The sequence below is a fragment of the Callospermophilus lateralis genome, chromosome 2 (genome assembly GCF_048772815.1).
Source record: "Callospermophilus lateralis isolate mCalLat2 chromosome 2, mCalLat2.hap1, whole genome shotgun sequence".
Taxonomy (NCBI): Eukaryota; Metazoa; Chordata; class Mammalia; order Rodentia; family Sciuridae; genus Callospermophilus; species Callospermophilus lateralis.
The window spans coordinates 86853147-86876275 of record NC_135306.1 but is presented as its reverse complement, the minus strand read 5'-3'; the positions used below and the strand labels follow the sequence as shown (position 1 = coordinate 86876275).

Sequence of the window (23129 nt, the reverse complement as noted above, 5' to 3'; positions counted from 1 at the left end):
CTGCACATGTGTTGTTAGGGGTGACAAATCCTATTTCCTCACCGCTATTAGCAGGATGGTGCTCACACTGCATATGGTAGAAGAGATGCTTCTTCCTCTGACTTTCACCATGGAATGTGCCCACCCAGAGGGTCCAAATAACCCTAAGTTACAGTGGAGTGTCCTTCTCCTGTAATTCTCTCTACTTTTGTCCTGAACACTAGCTTGTGTCCACTTCCTTAGCAGTCCTCACTAGATGATGGTGCATGTATCATACACCCACGCCTTTCTTTAGTGACATCACCGTATCTATCATGACTCCTTCCTGGATACAGATACCAAAGGGATTCTTTACTATCAACTCTAACAAAATAAATTCTGATTTTTTAAAAATTTCTTTTTCATGTGTGAGATGAGAATCTCCTCACTTGGCCTTTCCTTCCTTCCTCTTACCATTTGTGAATTTTTCAAATGTAACCTATTTCAGAAATCTGTGTTTGATTCCCTGTGATTTACATATCTTTCAAACAGAATGCCCACTCTAGGGGGCAGCTTAATTTCTCCAGTGCATCAAGGACATGAGTGCCCAGTATGATAGGGCATCCCTGGACCAAGCTGGAAGCATCACTCCATAGACCCTTGTTTGAGGGGTGTTTCTCAGATTACCTCCTTGATGTCAGAGAGCTTGTGTTATGTCTCATGATCTCCTGGACTATGTTGTGCCAGGCATATTGTGCACAGATTGGAAGGTACATAGCTTATGATTTCAGTCATCTATGAATCATTCCCATTCCCCAGGATGCTTCTTAACATCAGTAGTACCTTAGCATGGACATTACTATAGATATTTCTTCACAACACTATCATGATATATTTACACAATTTTAATAATATATACTTGATTCACATCATTTAGTGATGATTGTAGTTCATAACCTAGGAGAATGACCAGACTGTGCTTTTTTCTGGCACTACCTGTATGAAGATTAGTTCTCCTCATTTTTGCATGAAATTGTGTCCCTTTCTTTAAAGCATACTATCAGGAAAGGGTCTAAGTTTTTCCCAATACTGATATAGAAATTTACCATCAGAAAACCATTTGCAACAGTTTCAAGGCACTGAACAACCCATCCATGATTTCTTGACTATTACTGCAAATTCATGGCACCTGCACACTCCAGTTTGTATGACTGCAGATTCCTCAGCTACACTGACCTTAAATTCATCCAATGGCCTTGAGACCCATGTGATTAAAACATGTCATTCATTGAGTCCTAGAAAACTTGGATTATGTAAGATTCAAATGTTTAAAATGAATTAAAGCAGATTCTGTGTGTCACAGAAAAGTGATTGAATGCAGTTTTTGGTTGTAAATTTCACATTTGTTTTTGTTGTTGATGCAAGGCAATTTTAAAATCTTCCTCCTTTCCTTTGTTCCACAGATTAAACCCAGGGCACTTAGTCATTAAACTATATCACCTGCCATTTTTTATATTGGAAGAAAATCTTGCTAAGTTACTGAACTTTGGCCTTGCAATCCTCTGACTCCTGAGCCAATGGGATTGCAGGCATTCAGCCTCACCTAAAACAATTTTTAAGTTATTTTTTACATGCTAATATATATCATTTTAAGCTTATACTATAAAAATATTTATATAATATTTGACTTACATAAAATAAATTCATAAGAATTGGCATATGCCATTTATGTATAGATCTCAACAAAAAATAACTAAAGCCTAGTGATTAAATGTGAACCCTAATATATTTTGGGGGGGTACCAGGGACTAAACTCATGGGCACTCAGCCATTGAGCCACATCCCCACTCCTATTTTGTATTTTATTTAGAGACAGCATCTCACCAAGTTGCTCAGGGCCTTTCTGTTGCTGGATTTGAACTCACCATCCTCCTTTCTTAGCCTCTCAAGGCACTGGGATTCTAGTTTACAATTTTTAAATTTATATTATTTTTTTCTGGATATACCATGGGAGACTGTCTTTTTCTAGTGATTTTTCATATTTCACAAATCCTGTATGTTTGCACTCATATGTTGAAGCTGAAAAAGTTGATCACAAAGAATCACAAACGAGAAAAGCTTTTTATATCTGATTTAAGACACAGTTGGCAAGGAGTGCCAAAAAGCAGTTAAGAGGGAAAAGTAACTCTTAGGTTTTATAGCCCATAGTTTCAATTGTATAAGTAATTATTGGACTCTGGACATTCTAAGAAGACTTCTCAGGTTTCAAACAACAAAATGATATTTTAGAAGGTAGAAATTGCACTGATTTGATCACTACACATGTTCAATTAAAAAGCTGGATCCTATATGTAGATACAAATTAAAAATTAAACAATAATTAACACTTCAAGTCAAGTAGCAAAAATAAACAAAGTTGGCTGGAAATACAAATAATGACTCAATAATAGCCTTAAATGTTAATGGCTTAAACACACCAATCAAAAGACATAGGCTAGTAGCCTGGATTTAAAAAAAATCCAACAATACTCCGCCTCCAGGAGACTCAGGAAAAGAAAGACTGAAGGTGAAAGATTGGGAAAAAACATACCACTCACTTAAATCTTGAAAGCAAGCAGGGGTCTCCATACTTATAGCAAATAAAGTAGACTTCAAGCCAAAATTAATCAAAATAGATAAAGAAGAAAATCTCATACTGCTCAAGGGGACCATACACCAAGAAGACATAACAATCATTAATATATATGCCCCAAACAATGGGGCACCTATGTTCAAACAAACTCTTGTCAAGTTCAAGAGTCAAATTCACCACAAAGTGATCTGGGGTGACTTTAACACACCTCTCTCACCACTGGATAGATCTTCCAAACAAAAGTTGAATAAAGAAACTATAGAGCTCAATAACACAATTAATTACTTAACTAACAGATATAGAATACTTATCAGATAGAAGGAGGAAGCCCGGCACGGTGCCAGGCTACACTGGAGGAGGAAGGCTGGCCCCACCCCACGTGCTAGTCTGGAGGAAGCCCATTAACCCTTAGTACACAAAATCAAACTTTTAATCATTGAATATTAACAGTTTTCCTATTTTGTTTTCATCATCTTTTTTTGTATTTTACTTTCATCTTTTTCTTTTTACTTTGCAGTAAACAATTCTCTTGTTAATACTTTCATTTAGATTATTTTCCCTATATTTGTGAATGTATTGTGCCTCGATTTTAACACTTCTCATTGCTACTGTATATAATTTAAATGATTTAATGTTGACCATTTAACCCATGATATTATTGAATTAATTCTTATGTTTCATTAGTTCATGGAAATTGCTTAGAAACATTATAGAAATAATAGTATCATCTGCATATGCTATTTGATTTTTGATGTATAAAATCCCATTTAATATTCTCAAACAATATTTAGAAGTTAGAAAAGCATACATTTTTTTCTTAAAAATAAATTGATAAGCAGCTATGAAAACAGTTCATAGCTGCTTAAGTGGATTGAAAGAGAATTTTCCTCTGGTCGTAATTGGCCATAGGTTCTACAGTAATTTGGTAAGTGATTTGCCAAAATATTTTCTCTATCAAAATTATTTTTGGAAACTTACCATATGACAATGTCCCTCTTGGTCATGAAGTCCAATAATTCTTTTTGTTGTTGTTTTCAGTTTTCTAGGGGTTTTGAATATCTGGGTCAACATATGTAGGAAGATGGTCTGCAATGTCTATTCTTATGATGTGTTATCTGGTAATTCTGGCCTTACAGAATTAGTCAGTTTTCTTCTTCTACATTTAAACGTGATCATGAATTATTGTTACTGATTCCTTATTACATGTTTCATGGAAATCACCTGTGAAGGCACCTTCTTAAAAATGTGATTACTGTTTGGTTTTTTCAGTGGGTCAATTTGTAGAGCTGGTTGTCAGGTTGGCCTCAAATTTCTTAGCCTAAATCTTCCTCGTGATGTGGCCTCAAGGTAGTCAATACTAGTGGCATGTGCTCCCATATCAAATTAACTGCAAATATTTTTATGAGCAGCTGTAAAATTAAATGTTGATTTGTAGGTCTATTTATATTTTTTTTACATCTGGGTCTACTAATTTATTCCATTGATTTCTAGAGTAATATTCAAAGTTGATGATTATCTAGCAATTTATCTATATTTTGTTGTTTTCCAGGCTTGAGACTTTCTTGGCAATTAAGATGGAATTGTGAGGAAGCATAATGTGGGAAAATGAGAACCTGGCATTTTCAGAATTGATCTCAGGATGGCCTGTGCAGGATGGAGAGTGTGCACCCATAATCCTCTGAGACAAATGAAGCAGAAAAGCTAAATTATCATTTTATGTAGCCTGATACGTGATCTTGAGTAACTTTCATATGTCTTTACACACTTATTTTTAGGGCAGAATCTAAGCATTTTACCATATTTAAATTAGATTATAAAGGGTTTTTATTTAATTATGGTGAGTTGTGTAAGTTTCATATATTTTGGATGTTGAGCTTTTATCAGACACGGGGCTAGGAAGAATTTTCTTTAACCCACAGTGTACTTTTACACTTTATTGATTGATTCCTTGGCTGAAAGAAGCATTTTTACCTTTATATAGTTTCAGCTGTTTTCCTTGCACAGTCTCAGCATGTTCTATCTAAAACCATTGCCAACACTAATGTCAAAAAAATTATCATTTTTTTCTGTAATTTTTATGATTTCTGTTTATATCACAATGAGATATAACCACACGCTTGTGGACTCATTCCTCAAAATATTTGTAGGTAACAGATACTGCAGAGGATATGCAGAAAAGGAAACGCTTGGACATCCTTGCCAGGAATATAAATTTGAATAGAAATTTTAAAAACCTATAAGGGGGTTTTTCAAAAAAATAGAACTAGAGATGCCATGACCCAGACATTGAGAATATATCTTTATTTTTAGGATTCTTCAGAAAAATAGAATACATAAAAAATGCACATGTGTATACAGAAGGGAGCTTATTATATTTACTCACATAATCATGGGAGTAATAATCACCAAATGTTTGCCTACAGGATGGCAACACTGGGAAACTGGTAACCACTCAGTCCAAGAAGCTGGAAGCTTCACAATATGAGGAAGCAAATGAAGCAGCTGTGGTCCAGGACAGAGGACTTAAATGATCCTGGTAGATGAAAAAACAAATAACCTGATCAACAAGTGGGCCAAGGACCTGAACAGATACTTCTCAGGAGAGGGTATACAATCAATAAATATATGGAAAAATGCTCATCATCTCTAGGAATCAGAGAAATGCAAATCAAAACTCCTCTAAGATATCATCTCACTCTAGTCAGAATGGCAGCTATTATAAAGACAAACAACAATAAGTGTTGGTGAGGATGTGGGGAAAAGGTACACTCATACACTGCTGGTGGGACTGCAAATTGGTGCAGGCAATTTGGAAAGTAGTATGGAAATTTCTTTGAAATATGGGAATGGAACCTCCATTTGACCCACCTATCACTCTCCTCAATCTAAGCACAAAGGTTTAAAAACATCATACTACAAGGACACAGCCACATAAAATTTATGGCACCACATTTCACAATAGGTAAACTATGGAGCCATCATAGATTCCCTTCAGTGGATGAATGAATAAAAAAAATGAGGCATATATACTCAATGGAATTTTACTCAGCAATACAAGAATAAAATCGTGGCATTTGCATGTAAATGTATGGAGTTGGAGAAGATAATGATAAGTGAAGTTAGCCAATGCCCCGCCTCTAAAAACAAAAAACAAATACTGAATATTTCCCTGACATAAGGGGACTGATTCATAGTGGAGTACACAGGGGGAGCATAGGAGGAATAGGTGAATTCTAGATAGGGCAGAGGGGTGGAAGGAAAAGGGAGGGGGAGAGGAATTAGCAAGGATGGTAGAATGTAATGGACAACATCATCCAAAGTACATGTATGAAGACTTGAATTGCGTGTCAACATACATTACATAAAAAAGATACAAAAATTGTGGTATATATGTGTATCAAGAATTGTAATGCAAAAGAAAAAAAGAATAGCATTAACTTATATTAGGTAGAGGAAAGTGAAAGGAGGGGAAGGCAGGGGATGTGGGGATAAGAAAGAGAATAAAACAGACATTACTTTATGTATGTATGTGACTGTGTGACGCACATGATTCTACAATATGTATACCCAGAAAAATGAGAAATTATATCCCATCTATGTATGATATATCAAAGTATATAAATGTATTACACTGTCATGGATAACTAATTAAAACAAATAAAATTTTTTTAAAATACCCTGGTACAGCCAGTGTTGCAAGTCCCCAAAGGGGACTTCAAGAAGCTTGGAGCATAAGCAAGTGACTGCTTCACTTGCTTTTTTCCAAGTCAAACCTATTGAACATATATATATATATATATTCATTACAGTTATTCCTCATGCTTTCTGACTCAGCCTTCTGGAAGCACACTCACAGACACCTGCAGAGATCTTCCACACCAATTCTCTGGGTATCTCAATCCACTCAAATGGAGAGCTGACATTAACCACTTCAACAATTGAAGGAAATAAAATCCATCTTTAGGAGTATCTACCCTCCCAAATTAACCACCATACTATGCACAACCTCAATTTCCAAAGAGTAAGTCAGGAAGAAGAACCTATGGTATATTACAGATAACAGAGAAAGAGATTTATCATTGTGTTTACACATAAATGTATCAATATACATATATAGCCTTTTCAGTTTTTTTACAATTATTTTGAGACAAGGCATTTTAAGGTGTAGTGGATGTCACCAAGATGCGAAGCTAGCTCAAAGATACTGATTCTCCTCCCGCACCCTATCGAGTCCCTAGCATGACAAAAAAAAAATGTGCCTCCACATCTCACTTATAACTCAACTTTAAAATAAGGATGATGTATATGGCAGTGTTGCCAAAATTTGAAGGCCAGCCTTAGTAGTTTGGCAACATTATGTCTTAAAACTGAAAAAGAAAATGATGGTGGATCTCTGTCACTGGTAAGGCAACCTGGGGTCGAAACCCCAGAAACAAAAGAATATTCTCCAATAACACAGACAAGCTGGAGGACTTTAGGCTAAGTGAGATGTTCCAGATGCAGAAATGCATTGTATTCTCTATGTTCAGAGCCTGGAAGAAAATAGAATGGATGTGTAGGAAGAGCCTGGTTGTTATCAGGGAGCATCATCAATAATATTGCATCATATACTGGAAATTACAGGATACAGCAGGATTGTGTTCTTAGTGTAGAATTTGATAATTATGAGAGATGATGGGTTTTATCATCACATAGCAATTGCACATACTTATGGGATTCAGTGTGATGTTTATATGTATGCACATAATGTATTTATAATTTCCAAACACCCTCTTCTGCCCTTGATGCACCCACACACTCCTCAGCCATACTAATCACTATTATACTTGCACATGATATTATATTAGTTAACATATGAGATGTGACACTATAGTGTATTTATTCACTTAGCATGACATCATTCAATTTCATCTATTTTGCTGACCATTAGAGGAGTTTGTATTGATGGCTGAGTAATACACCATGGTGAATATATAATATACTTTCTGGTGGATATGTTCAATTGCTTTCCTACATCACTGGCTTTTCTCTATATCTGTATTGTTAAACATACTGTTATTCAACTTGAATTTATGTAACAAAAGAAAGCAACAACTACAAAAGAATGAAGGAACTGGGAGCGGGGGCACATACCTGCAATCACAATGACTTGCGAGGCTGAGGCAGGAAATTCACGATTTCAAAGACAGCCTCAGAAAATTAATAGGGACCTATACAACTCAGTGAGACCCTATTTCTAAAATAAATAAATAAATAAATAAATAAATAAATAAATAAATAAATAAACATGACTGAGTCAGTGGCTTTGTGGTTGAGTGATACTGGGACCTATCTCTAGTATGCCCCCCATCCAAAAAAAAAAAAAAAGAATAAAGAAACTAGAAAACTATGTCCTAAGCTGATTTTATCTAGTGAAAAGAAGCCAAGGCATAAGAAAAATCATATTCTTTAAGTTTGTTAATATAAAGTTAATAAGATATCTCTTTGAATCTTTCACAAAGTGCAATATTTTGAGAGCATTCAGTAGGTTATATTTCATGAAAAACTGCTCTTGTACAAATAATGAAATAAAACATTATCAAGGTGTGGTGGTGCATGACTGTAATCCCAGTGTCTCTGGAGGCTGAGACAAAGCCACCCCCAACAACTTAGGAAAGGATTAAGCAATTCAGTAAAACCCTGTCTCTAACTACATTACAAAAAAAAGATCAGGAATGTTGCTGAGAGGTTGAGTGCCACTGGGCTCAATCCACAGCATTAAAAACAAAAAACAAAGACAAAAAAGAAATAAGACATTAGGCTGCTGAACATTTATATTTTCAGTGTTCCAAATATTTGGCCCAATACTCCCAAGTTCACTTCATCCATGAATTTATAATTGAAATCTCTAGTTATTTGTTTGTGAGAGAAAAGAGACAGAGATGTTCCTGAACTCTTCCATTCCTTTGCTAGTTTCTGCCATACGCTAGCCAAAGATCTTTCCATTGTGATCCCCAAGGTACTTTGGCTCAGTCCTTTCTCTTCATGCAAGTATTCACCTTGAGGAGTGGATGTTAACTTGACTGCTGAAGTGGGGGAACAGGTAAAAGGGAAGTAATGTGTGTGGGTGTGTGGGTGGGGTGTGATAATTATGACTTCTGACCAAGTCCTACCCATGATCATCTTTTTGAAATGTACCCAGTAATTGGTTTCTTTTCTTATATATCTTCTGGCATCCTACAGTTAAATGTGAGGGACCCTATTCTCCATACCCAGCTAGCTTAGCATTATTTTTCCCAGTCTGATGCCTCACAATTTGAAATACCTAATCCCCCTTCCTCAGAGGCTTGACCTCATGTCTCTTTTGCTAATATTTTTAAGATCTGGGGGGCTGAGTATGTGGCTCAAGCGGTAGCGTGCTCGCCTGGCATGCGTGTGGCCCGGGTTCGATCCTCAGCACCACATACAAAACAAAGATGTTGTATCCGCCGATAACTAAAAAATAAAATTAAAATTCTCTATCTCTCTCTCACCTCTCTCACTCTCTCTTAAAAAAAAAAAAAAGATCTGGGCAATCCTCAAATACTAAGTTGCAGGTGAATCCACATTTGATGTTCCACTTCCAAGGATAAAGATAGACATTTCTATCATTGTGGCCTCTACCTTCTACTCACAAAATGGGGACATTACACAACTTTGCAAACCTAGATATTATTCTGAGCCAACCTGTAATATGAAAGTCAAGAATTTAATCCCTGGGGCTGGGGCTCAGGGTTAGAGCACCTGCCTAGCACATGTGAGGCATGGAGTTCAATCTTCAGCACCACATAAAAATAAATATATAAATAAAGGTACTCTGTCCACTAAAACTAAAGAAAAAAAAAAAGACAAATCCCTACCAGGGTTGTGATGGCTCATGCATGTAACCCGATCTGCCCTGGAAGCCGAGCCTTGAGGGTCACAACTTTGAGTCTAGCATCACTAACTTGGCAAGACCATATCTCAAAGAAAAATAAAAATGGGATGATGATAGAGCTTACTGGTAGTCCATAACTAAGTCCTGTCCTCAGGATCACAGGGGAAAGTTTTTAATTTCTATCATATTTTCTATGATTTAAGGTCCCCACAAAAAAGAAGGTGGTTTAGGGATAATGGTATATTTTCTAAAAACAAGCCATGCTAAATGTTCAAGTGTTCACATTTACTTAAAAATTCCCAAGTATTTTCCTTTTGATATTATTGTCATTAGAACTGTCTTTAATTTTATGTTTGCTACTTATTTTCTTATGCATATAAATAATTGATGATATTAAATTTTATTACTGTTCTGAACTCATCTGTTGCTTCTAATAGTAATTAGTAAACTCCTACATGAAAAATATCCACTTAAAATCCACTTCTACCTCACACCTCATATTGGAAAACCACAGAAGTTAGACAGCAAGAAACAGAAGTAATTTGCAGTGCCCCTTTGACAAAGGCAAAGATACTGGTGGGAATCTCAAAAAACTCTATTCCCTACAAGTCAGAAACCAAGAAAACAAGACCATAATCTCCCCCACACACATGATTTTTTTCTGTTATTGCTGAATAAAATTTTATTGTGTATATATAACAAATTTTTCTATCTATTCATCCAATGAAGGGCATCTAGGTTGGCTCCACAGGATATCTGGGTAAAATGGTGGTTCCATTCTCAGATTTCCAAGGAATCTTCATACTGCTTTCCATTCTGGCTGCACCAATTTGCACTTCCACCAGCAGTGTATGAGTGTACCATTTCCCCCACATACTCGCCAACAATTGTTGTTGTTTGTCTTCATAATAGCTGCTATAATAAAATTTTTATTATAGTAAAATTCACACACACACACACACACACACACACACACACACTCGGGTTTTGCTTTGGTGTCTCTGGACAAGACCATGTGGAGTAGGAACCTACAAATATGTTGTCATTCTACTGCCAGTTAAGAGTAGGAATTCGTCCATGGGCAGAATTCTGGAATCACCCACAGCATCTCCCATAAACTTGAGGAGCAAAGAGGGTGTGAGGCCTAAAGCTGTCAGAGAAGCCTCACTGTTTTCCTTACCCCTTCTTGATAGTGATTTCTGGGATAATAAGTTTGGCACTACTTTGATTACATTATATGTATTATCTAAAATCCTCTTTTGCAAGAACACAAGAGCCAAGAAACACAACAAAACCTCCATATTCCTGGGATCACAACAAGCTACAGATTCTTTTATTGTCAGATCTTTTATTTCTTTAGTTATTTACTCACTTCATTTGATCTATTTATTAACACATGTGGACACCAGCAACCACTCTCAGTCCTGTTGGAAGGTAACAGTCATACACCTACACACAGCATCCTAAGGGGAGACTGTGGAAACAGGAACTCTGACCCTTCATTGTTCACGAAGACTCACCCAATATCAGAACTTTGAATATTTTATTTTGAGTTGGGGTCTTGCAAACAGGCCAACTGTGGCCTCAGACTTGAGATCCTCCTGAAGCAGCCTCCCAAATACCTGGCCTTACAGACATGTGCTACTAAAACTTGTCCTTTGCTTAGGAAATAAAATGCATAGCTGTTGGTTATCTCCATCCAGTGATGTATGTGATATCAGAACTTAAACAGTAAAAACCCCACACAATTCCAAAGCTCAAGTCTGACTCTGGCTGTGAGAGGTTATATGATTAGAAGGGATTCCAGGGAGAGAGAGGGACATCAGCTAATAAAAACCAGGTTCCTTCATTTTCAAGGCAGATAAGAACTTCACTTGTCAGGCGCATGGATACACCTATTTAGAAAAGCAGATACACATTCAGGGAAGAACGTGAAAAGCCAGGAATTCAGTGAAGTAGGGAGCGTGCTTTCCTTGCATGCACAAGGTCCCAGGTTCAATCCCCAGCACCACAAGAAGAAAGAAAGAAAAAAATGTGAGAAAGCCCTAAAGAGAGAGACAGCAAATACGTGGTCTGAGGTGTTACTATTTGGAGAGGGACATTTAAATAGGGCTGACTAGAGATGGGGCCAGATCAGACTTCTGTAATTTCTCACCCATTTTTCTAAGCTTGCTCACATCATGCTAGTATTTAGGGGTCCAGGAGGCTGGTCTAGGAGAAATGCTGCATTGCAGGGATTTGCTTTTTTTGTAAATCTGATATTTATTTCTCAAAAATAGTTTTTTTGTTGGACAGTATACCTTTATTTTATATATTTCTATTGAATGTGGTACTGAGGATTGAACCCAGTGCCTCACAGGTGCTAGGCAGGTGCTCTGTCACTGAGCCAAAACCCCAGTCCCTTGTTTTTAATTTCAAATATTTTGTGGGCATTCCTGCATTCTGGTGATTTATGAATCTTTTATTTTGAGGTTCAGAGTAACTTTCTTCTTGATATCCAAGCATTTCTATTCCAACCAGATGTGTTTCACAGTTCTTTATGAATCCCAAGTGTTGCTAGAGGAATGATTAAATGATCATTTAGTTATCAAAACAAACAGGGCAGTGTTTCCAGGATGGAAGTCTTAAGAGGATGCTCATTATTAAATTTCTATTTTTACTTATATATTTAGCCATGGACTCATATGGATTTGCAGTGATCTACAAACCAGCAGATTTCAGAAACTTTTTATGTTGACAACTCTTTTCAAATGGTTTCATTCGGATTGAGGCACATTTGACTCAGGGTAAACATTAAGATGCTTTTAAAGTGCTTATGAATTTTCCTGGCTAGAATATTGCAGAAGGTTTTGCCAGTGTTCTCACCACTTTGTTTATCTCATTGGTGTTGAAAAACCTCCCAGATGCAAAGAATGCATCCCAGAGGCAAACTCCTCCAGCTGACCACCCACAGACCCCCACACCCAACCATCTAATACTCCAGCCCCCTTTAATTTGGTGTCGGGTGCTGTTGAATTGTTAATTATTGGGTAAAAACCCAGTGTTTTGCCTTCAAGGAGCCCATGGTCTAGCTTGTTGGTTATTGGAACCACTGGGTTGGTTATTCTCTTTTCCTCCTCTCAAGACAAATCTGAGCTCTATCCAGGAACCTATATTTAGTGACACTGGAAGATTAGGAAAATTTCTCATTTTGGTTAAGAAAACTAAGAGCAAGAATAATTAATTATTTTCCTCATGGGGGAAGAAGGGGTTCTGGCCCCAGGGGGTCCTTGGCTCTTTCCCTCTTCTCAGGCACATAATCTTCTCCTCATCCTGGGCAAGACAACTGTGTACTGCTCATCAGTGGAATCCTGGGCATGTGGCTTGATGTTCTCAGTCTTCCTTCAAGAGAAATGTTTCCATTTCACAAATGCAGCAAAACTGGTCCCCCAAATAACTGGGCTGCTATTACTGAGAAGCAAAAGTAAAAAATACTTAAAATGAGGGCTGGGGCTGAGGCTCAGCTGTAGAGTGCTTGTCAAGCACGTGTGAGGCCCTGGGTTACATCCTCAGCAACACAGAAAAATAAATGGATAGAATAAGGGTATTGGGTCTGACTCCAACTGGAAAAAAATATTTAAAAAAATAAATACCCAAAGGCAACCTATGTAGCAATTAGGGGAATACAAATTAAAACTGCACTGAGCTTCTCTTCTACTCCAGTCAGATGACAATTATCAAGAATACAATAAAAATAAATTGGTGAGGATGTGGGGGACAGGGAATGCCTACACCTTGTTGGAGAAACTGCACATTGGTGCAACCCCTCTGGAAAGCAGAATGGAGCTTCCTCAAGGAATTAAGACTGGAACCGCACTCTGACTCAGTTATCCCACTCCTCAACATAAATCTAGAGGATAAAATCAGCATACTACAGGGACACAGCCACATCAATGTTTATGAGAGAACAACTCACACTAGCTAAGCTATGGAGCCAGCCTAAATGCCCATCAACAGATGAATAGATAAAGAAATTATGGTATATATACATGGTGGAATTTTACTCAGTTTTTAAAAAGGATGACTTCATAACATTGGCCAGTAAATGAATGGATTTGGATATTATCATGCTAAAGAAAAATAAGGAAATCCCCAAAAACCAAAGGTCACATGTTTACCATGACATGCATTATATATATCACAAGGAAGGTGGGGAGCAGGAAGAGAAGTTCTGTAGATGAGACAAAGGGGAGCACCAGGAAGGGAGGGGAGATAAGAACAGAAAAGACAGTAGCATGAAGTGACCATAATGTTTCTATTTAATTATATGAAAATACCTAAGTGAATCTACCCATCATGCCCACTCACAAGAATGGGGTCCTAAGGAGAATAAGGTATATTTTATGTTTGGATAAGTTTACCACAATGGATTCTATGGTCATGTATATCTAAGAAGAACCAATAAAACAGAAAAAGATTTTAAAAAGTACTGAAAAGGACCATGGGACCAAATTGATAGCATCATAGCCGGATGAGGAAACGTCTTTAGGTACATTCCAGAATTTTCTAAACCGCTCCTCCATTGGATGCTGCCAAAGGTGTTGGAGCCTGTGGGAACGTGGAGGTACAGGGCACTGCATGAGTAGAAAGGACTCCCCTCCCATTCATCTGCAGGTGCAGAGGTCCCAGGGGCAGGTAATCTAGAGGCCTCAACTGTTAAGTAAGGCAGAGAAGAGCAGGGTGCATTTGAGTCTATGGAGTTATTTACTATATTAGGGAAACCTAGAATTGGCTTTCTTGGACTCCCAATCAAACGCAAATTGTTTTTCCTTAAAGAAAGAGACCCTTGAGGCCCTCTTAACAAGAAGTCTTCTCTGTATTATGGGACTTTTTGCACCACTGAATTGGGGGGACAAGATGTGGTGCTCTGTTTGGAAACACATCGTCTTTGTTTGTATCAAGACAAGCAGGTAGGGTCTGTTTTTTTTTTTTTTTTTTTCTTCTTTTTTCTTGTGAAGTGCAGAGTATTCAGCTGATACTAAGGATGCACATCTGGGCAGGATGTCTCTGGTTTTGGGAGGAGGCAGGATCTCATTGCCTGAGATCCAGGGGACTGGCAAGAACCAGGAAGAAAGGCCAGTTCTGCTTGGAGAATTTTGCACAGACTAACAGAGGACAAGCCAGCATCCTGAAGATGCTCTGGGAGTTCTTATTGTAGGAGGAGGAGCAGGTGATAAAACTTTCAAAAATTGACTTCAATTTCCTAACATCAAAACCCAACAGAACTTACAACTCTGGTCACCCTAACCCTGACCCAATGCCCAGACCTCAAAAGGAAAAGAAAAAAGAAAAAAAAAACAAAACAAAACCCTGCCATTCTGGTTTCCTCCTTGCCTGGAGCAGATATCACCCCCCTGTCACTCAAAAAGAAGGCTCCCAGGGCGCAGGCTTGGCAGAGCGGAGACTGACTGATGCCCTGTCCAATCAGAAGCCCCTGTGTTGAACGTTGTCCAATCCTGAGCGCAGGCAGCGAGCAGGGGGCGGGCTTCTGCTCTTGAGGTGGGATTTATTTCTGCTGGGTTCGCAGTTTCATGATTCCTGCAGTTGGACTCCAGGCTTCGCTGCATTCCCAGGATCCCGGGTGGCCCTGCCATGCAGGGGCCGAAGCTCTTCAGGGCAGGCTTGGCTGCTGGCACCAGGGAATGGTGAGTGTGTAGTGACACCTAGTGCCTGGACAAGGAGGCTTGAAAGGGAGGCTGGGCAGGATTGGCTGTGGGGGGAACCCGAGCTGGCCGACCCCAACCCCAACTCCGGGCGCTCTCTGCGTCCACAGGCCTTAGCCTCTCAGGGAGAGCGTCCCTCAGTCCCCCTGGCCAGCTGCGTGGGGAGCGTGACAGTGGCGGAGACTCCTCGCAGCCTCCCCATCCCCTGGGGCAGCCTGAGCCCCTTCAGGGGAATCCTGTCTGGCAGGTGAGCGCGACTACCCAGAGTCTTCCCGGGCTGTGGTGATTCACAGGTGGGACCACTAGAAATCCAATCTCCAAGTTGGGCGATGACGCACACCTGTCATCCTAGTGGCTGGGGCGGGGGGCCTGATGCAGGAGGATTGTGAGGTCAAGGCCAGCCTGGGCAAGTTGGCGAGGCACTTATAGACTCAGGGAGACCCTGCCTCTAAATAAAATGCAATATAGGTCTGGAGATGGAGCTCCGTGGTCTAGAGCCTCTGCGTTAAATACCAATAAATAAATAGATAGATAGATAGATAGATAGATAGATAGAAAGAAATAATCAAACTTCCAAACATGGTTTTCCTACAGTGGGGGGAGCTGAGGTTTACAGGGACCTCACTTATTTGTGGACTTTATTTGTTTTTTGTTTGTTTGTTTGTTTTGGTAGTTAACAGAATGGTGCTTTACCACTCAGCTAGGAGTCTGGTAGTTTTTAGTTTTTATTCTGACCGAGGGTCTAGCTAAGTTGCTGAGGTTGGCCTGGTTAGGGTTTGATTGATAATGACTTTTGCATTGCAATTAAGTGTATGATTTTTACATCCTCCTGGATGGACTTTGTTGACATCATGATTCCTTGATGATAATTGGAATAGTACAGCTTCACAATGCACATGTTAGGTAATAAATCCTTTGTTTTCCTCTTTTAATTTTTTGCTCTTAAAATTCAAAAGTTTCTTGGTTAAGTTTACATATATTTAACTTTGTGGATGAATTTTAGGAGTGGATGCTTCCATTAAGAGTAAAGCATGCTGGATTGTTTATTAGTGCGTCATAGTTATACATAATACCACCTGCATATGGCACCACGTAAAACTTACCCATGGTGTTTTACACTATTTTTAAGCTGAATATCCCATGACTATTAATGTATTATCCTGGTCCTATGAACTGATTGCAGCAAGTCCCTGCGGCGAGGGACTATCATGTGTCTTTAACAGCAAAACAGTTTCCACAAATAGTTAAGAAGCAGTTAAACTCCTTGAGTTTGTTAGAATTCTTTTGTTTTCTATCTTCATAGATACGATTTAATTTTCTGTCCGATAGGGTTTTAGTTTACATTTCTCAGATTTCTAAAGATGTTGGATTCTTTTTATTCTTATTATTTAACACATGGGTATCTCCTGTAGAAACTGGCAGCTCAAGTCTCCTCCCTGAATTTCTTCTGTGGTGGATTTCAGAGTATCAGGACTGTGGCCCTTTTCCTACCCAAGGGGGCTGGGATCCGCAGGGGTCTCAGGTTTTTCTTCCTGCTGAGCTTTTCTTTCTTTTTTTTGGGGGAGGTGGGGGGCATAGTGGATTGAATACAGAGCTCCTTTACCACGGAGCTACATCCCTCGTACTTTTTATCATTTAGCTTGAGACAGAGGCTGAGTCTGGCCTTGAACTTGTGCCTCAGCTTCCCGAGTGGCTGGGATTACAGGTGTGGGCCTCCTGCCTGGGTCCCCCTGAATGTTCTAAATATACGGGAAGCAAAATGTCAGATACAGAACCCCGTCTCCCAGATGAAACCTTTACAGGTGTATGAATGAATTAATAAAATTCAAGTCCCCTGTCCCCATTTCCAGTGACAATTTTCTGCCCCTGTGTAATAAAATATAAAGCAAAAGTTTTATTTTCTGTTTGAGCATTTCACATGAGAGAAAAGTACACTAAAAACCACTTGACATTCGTAGAAATGTGTGCGTGTATTTTCCCTTCCTCTTCCAGGCCGTCACATTGTCAGAATGTCTTTGGCTTAGTGTCACCCCTGTGGACTGCATGTCCCTGGGGTCTCATGTGCTCTGTGATATTTCCCTGGTCCTGCTTTGTCTCTGCCTGACACAGGGATCCCACACCTGGCACATCTGAAGTCTCTTGAGCATCTGGTAAATATCAGCCACCTGTTGATCTATGAGAAGGTGCATTTAGGGGACGTAGTTTCTCAGGGGAGTAGGTGATGTCCCTGTGACTGGGAGGAGTCTCCTTATCCAGAAGCCACATCAGATGTTCCCTCATCCTGGCTTCTGTGGATCCTGGAGTAGCGATGGGCATGCAGCCATTTATTAAAACATTGGTTCAACTTACTTTGGAAATGTGTCCAGAGTGGTTGTTACTCTGTTAGCTTTTAAAGAACTCCATGCTATTTTTAAAAATTGTCTGCACTAAGCTTATATTCTAGCACCATGTCATCAGCATGTCTCTTGGTCCATATCTATGTCATTGGAGGACTAGTTCCTTCACCTGTTTGATAGAAGCTTTTCCCACATCTGGGCTCAGACTGCAGAAACTCTCCTACTTGGCAGGTGACTGAATTCCTGATGCAATTGATTAGAACCTAGGTTGCCTGTGTTCAGTGCAAGAAGGTGAGCCTATTCTATAAAGAAACAGGGAGCTGTGGTTTTCATCCTTTTCCTTCACTCCAGGTTGTGCGTGTGGGGGGGTGATAGTAGTCCGTGGAAGTGCTTGCAGTCAATGTGAAGCCACTTGTTTTTGATCCAGGGAGATTTGCACATGCACAGTTTCCATTGCTCCCAAACTTGGTGGGTTAGGTTTGAGTTCCTGGAATAGAAAAAAAAAAAATGTTGGGACCCTGAGTGCCTGGACATACTCCTTCCAGAAAGAACTGGTCAGGACTGGAGTTATTACTGAGGTAGGGGGAAAGTGCTCAGGCAGGGCTGCTGGGTGGACTGCATTTGTCCTGTCTACCCTCAGGGACTGGCTAGAGAGGAGCTCAACTGTTAGCAACCACTGTTTGCAGATCATGCTGGGAAATCCCTTCTAGGGATAAACTGGGACCCTTGATCTCACTCCCCTTTTGCCATGGTAAATTTTCAAACTGTTTGCTTTGGTCCCTTCTTCAATGAAAAGGAAATCAATGTGAAATTTTGATGGGGTGTTGTCATAGATGAACCTGAGGAAAGCGGCCATCTTTATAAGGAGGAATTTTATCATTCTGTCTCTTATGTGCTGATCAGTATTTGCATTTTTCTCAAATTCTGCAGCTGTCCTTTTAAAAATATGCTTATATGTGAAATGTGACATTTATGTGACATCGATATAAAACTGACAAGGTGTTTCATAGTATTGGTCAAACTGTATGCAATATGGCAAACAAAATATGGCTGATTGCCAGAAATGGTTATTTCTGTATAGAATTTACAGCGTGTCCTAGTACTAAAATATATCCTCAGCCCTTTTTAAATTTTTACTTAAAAAATTTTAAAAATTACTATTGCCTACTTTTTTTGAATTTAGGCAGGGTTTCACTCAGTCGCTGGGGTCAGCTTCACAATTGTGATCCTCCTGCCTCAGTCTCTAGACCACTGGATATATGAGTTGTGTAGCACCACATGCATCCTATCTCACAAGTTCTTTCTTTTTCTTTCTTTTAGATGTTTTCATGTCATGATTTAATTAAATATATATATATATATATATATATATATATATATATATAGTATTTATTATTTTTTAAATACACACTAACAGTGGAATGCATTAAGTCTTTATTAAACACATAAAGTACAATGTTTCATATCTCTGTGTATAAATTGTGTTCACATCAATTTATGCCATTATACATGAACTCATTTCTTTCTGCATTACAATTCTTAATACACATATATACCACAATTTTTCATCTCTTTGTATATAAGGTATGTTGACACCCAATTCAAGTCTTCCTACATGTATTTTGAATAATGATGTCGACCATATCATTGTATAATGATAACTGTCACATTCCGCCATCCTTGCTAATCTCCTTCCCACTCCATTTTCCTCCCATCCCTCTTCCATATCTAGAATTAATCTAATCCTTCCATGATCTTCCTCCATACTGCACTGTGAGTCACCCCCATATATCAGAGAAAATATTTGGCATTTGTTTTTTGGGGGATTGGCTAACTTCACTTAACATAATATTTTCTATCCCCATACATTTACTGGCAAATTCCATGTTTTTATTCTCTTTTAGTGCTGAGTAATATTCCATTGTGTATACGTGCCACATTTTTTTCATCCATTCATCCACTGAAGGGCATCTAGGTTGGCTCCACAGTTTAGCTATTGTGTATTGTGCTGCTTTAAACATTGATGTGGATGTGTCCCTGTAGTGTGCTGTTTTTAGGTACTTTGGGTAAAGTCCAAGAAGAGGAATAGCTGGGTCAAATGGTGGTTCCATTTCCATATTTCCATGGAATATCCATACTGCTTTCCATATGGCTGCACCAATTTGGAGTCCCACCAGCAATGTATGAGTGTGGCTTTTCCCCCACATCCTCGCCACCATTGCTATTATTTGTCTTCATAATAGCTGCCATTCTGACTGAAGTGAGATGATATCTTAGTTTTTATTTGCATTTTTCTGATTGCTAGAGATGATGAACATTTTTTCATATATTTGTTGATTGATTGTATATCCTTCTGAGAAGTGTCTGTTTAGGGCCTTGGCCCATTTGTTGATTGGGTTATTTGTTTTTTTGGTGTTAAGATTTTTGAGTTCTTTATATATCCCAGAGATTAGTGCTCTATTTGATGTGTGAGGAGTCAAGATTTGCTCCCAGAATGTAGGCTCTCTAATTTTTTTTTTTTTTGGTTAAAAAACTTCTTAGTTTGAATTTCTTTCATGTGTTGCTTCTTGGTTTTAATCCTTGTGCTATAGGAGTCTTATTAAGGAAGTTGGAGCCTAATCACACATGATGAAGATTAGGGCCTATCTTTGTTTCTGTTAGATGCAGAGTCTATGGCTTAATTCCTAGGTCCTTGATTCATTTTGAGTTAACTTTTGTGCATGGTGAGAGATAGAGGTTGAATTTCATTTTGTTGCATATGGATTTACAGTTCTCCCAGCACCATTTGTTGAAGATGCTATCCTTTCTCCAGTGCATGTTTTTGGCATCTTTGTCTAATATAAGGTAGTTGTAAATTTGTGGGTTGGTCTGTGTGTCCTCTGTTCTGTACCGATGGTCTACCAGCCTGTTTTGGTGCCAATACCATGATGTTTTTGTTACTATTGCTCTTTAGTATACTTTAAGGTCTGGTAAGCAATACCACCTGATTCACTATTCCTGCTAAGGATTGCTTTGGCTCTTCTGAATCTCTTATTTTTTCCAGATGAATTTCATGATTTCTTTTTCTATTTTCATGAGGAATGCCATTGGAATTTTGATCAGAATTGCATTAAATATGTATAGTGCTTTTGATAGTAAAGTCATTTTGATAATATTAGTTCTGCTTATGCAAGAGTAAGGTAGATCTTCCAAGAGTAAGGTAGATCTTCTAAGGTTTTTGATTTCTCTTTAGTGTTCTGTAGTTTTCATTGCATGGATCCTTCAACTCTTTTGTTGATTCCCAGGTATATTTTTTCTTGAGGATATTATGAATGTGGTAGTTTTCCTCATGTCCCATTCAGAGGATTTGTCACTGATATACAGAAATGCCTTTGACTTATGGGTGTTGATTTTATATTCTGCTACTTTGCTGAATTCTAGTTCTAGAAGTTTTCTCATGGAGTTTTTTGGGTCTTGAAAGTTCAGAATCATATCATCAGCAAATAGTGCTAGTATAAGTTCTTCTTTTCCTGTACTTATTCCTTTAATTTCTTTCATCTAATTTCTCGGGCCAGTTTTTTTTATTATATTTTATTTTTTTATTGGTTATTCAAAACATTACAAAGATTTCAGAATCACATCGGTTACACATCCACATTTTTACATAATACCATAATTGTAACTGTTGTATTCTGCTACCTTTCCTATCCTCTACTATCCCCCCTCCCCTCCCCTCCCATCTTCTCTCTCTACCCCATCTACTGTAATTCATTTCTCTCCTTATTTTTTTCCCATTCCCCTCACAAACTCTTATATGTAATTTTGTATAACAATGAGGGTCTCCTTCCATTTCCAAGCAATTTCCCTTTTCTCTCCCTTTCCCTCCCACGTCATGACTCTGCTTAATGTTATTCTTTTCCTCCTGCTCTTCCTCCCTGCTCTGTTCTTGGTTGCTCTCATTATATCAAAGAAGACATTTGGCATTTGTTTTTTAGGGATTGGCTAGCTTCACTTAACATAATCTGCTCTAGTGCCATCCATTTCCCTGCAAATTCCATGATTTTGTCATTTCTTAGTGCTGCGTAGTACTCCATTGCGTATAAATGCCACATTTTTTTTTTATCCATTCATCTATTGAGGGGCATCGGGGTTGGTTCCACAGTCTAGCTATTGTGAATTGTGCTGCTATGAACATCGATGTGGCAGTATCCCTGTAGTACGCTCTTTTGAGGTCTTCAGGGAATAGTCCGAGAAGGGCAATAGCTGGGTCAAATGGTGGTTCCATTCCCAGCTTTCCCAGGAATCTCCATACTGCTTTCCATATTGGCCTCACCATTTTGCAGTCCCACCAGCAATGGATCAAGGACCTTGATATCAAATCAGAGACTATGCGTCTGATAGATGAAAAGGTTGGCTCCGATCTACATATTGTGGGGTCGGGCTCCAAATTCCTTAATAGGACACCCATAGCACAAGAGTTAAAAACAAGAATCAACAAATGGGACTTACTTAAACTAAAAAGTTTTTTCTCAGCAAGAGAAACAATAAGAGAGGTAAATAGGGAGCCTACATCATGGGAACAAATTTTTACTCCTCATACTTCAGATAGAGCCCTAATATCCAGAGTATACAAAGAACTCAAAAAATTAAACAATACGAAAACAAATAACCCAATCAACAAATGGGCCAAAGACCTGAACAGACACTTCTCAGAGGAGGACATACAATCAATCAACAAGTACATGAAAAAATGCTCACCATCTCTAGCAGTCAGAGAAATGCAAATCAAAACCACCCTAAGATACCATCTCACTCCAGTAAGATTGGCAGCCATTATGAAGTCGAACAATAACAAGTGCTGGCGAGGATGTGGGGAAAAGGGTACTCTCTGGCCAGTTTTTTAAGAACTATGTTAAATAGAAGTAGTGAGAGAAGGCAGCGCTCTCTTTTCAGATTTTAGAGGGAATTCCTTCAATTTTTCTTTATTTAGAATGATGTTGGCCTGAGGCTCAGCATAGATAGCCTTTACAATGTTGAGGTAAGTTCCGGTTATCCCCAGTTTTATCAGTGTTTTGAACATGAAGGGGTGCTGTATTTTGTAAAATGTTTTCTGCATCTATGGAGATGACCATATGATTTTTATCTTTAAATCTACTGATGTGACTGATTACATTTATTGATTTCTGTATGTTGAAGCAACCTTGCATCATGGGTATGAATCCCACTTGATCATGGTGCACGACCTTTTTGATATGTTTTTGTATTTGATTTGCCAGAATTTTATTCATAATTTTTGTGTCTGTTTTTTAGAGATATTGGTCTGAAGTTTTCTTTCTTTGTGTCTTTGTCTGATTTTAAAATGAAGGTGATATTGGCCTCATACAATGAGTTTTTAAGTGTTCCCAATTTTTCTATTTCATGGAATAATTTCAGGAGTGTTGATGTTACTTCTTATTTGAAGCTTTTGTACCCATCCAGTCCTGGGCTTTTTTTGGTTTGTAAGCTTTTGGTGGTGTCTTCTATTTCACTGTTTTAAAATGATCTGTTTAACTTGTGTACGTCATCCTCACTCAGTTTGGTTAAATTATATGATTGTAGACATTTGTTGATTTCTTCAGTATTTTCTG

General features: G+C 38.5%; 1 protein-coding gene across 1 annotated transcript in view; it reads left to right on the top strand.

Moving 5' to 3' along the window:
- The window catches only part of LOC143640284 (uncharacterized), a 56736-nt gene that overhangs the window by 21922 nt on the left and 11685 nt on the right, over window positions 1–23129 (top strand). Inside the window, 1 exon segment of the mRNA XM_077108135.1 lies at window positions 15069–15434. Within this exon segment, the coding sequence (XP_076964250.1) occupies window positions 15069–15434 (366 nt within the window).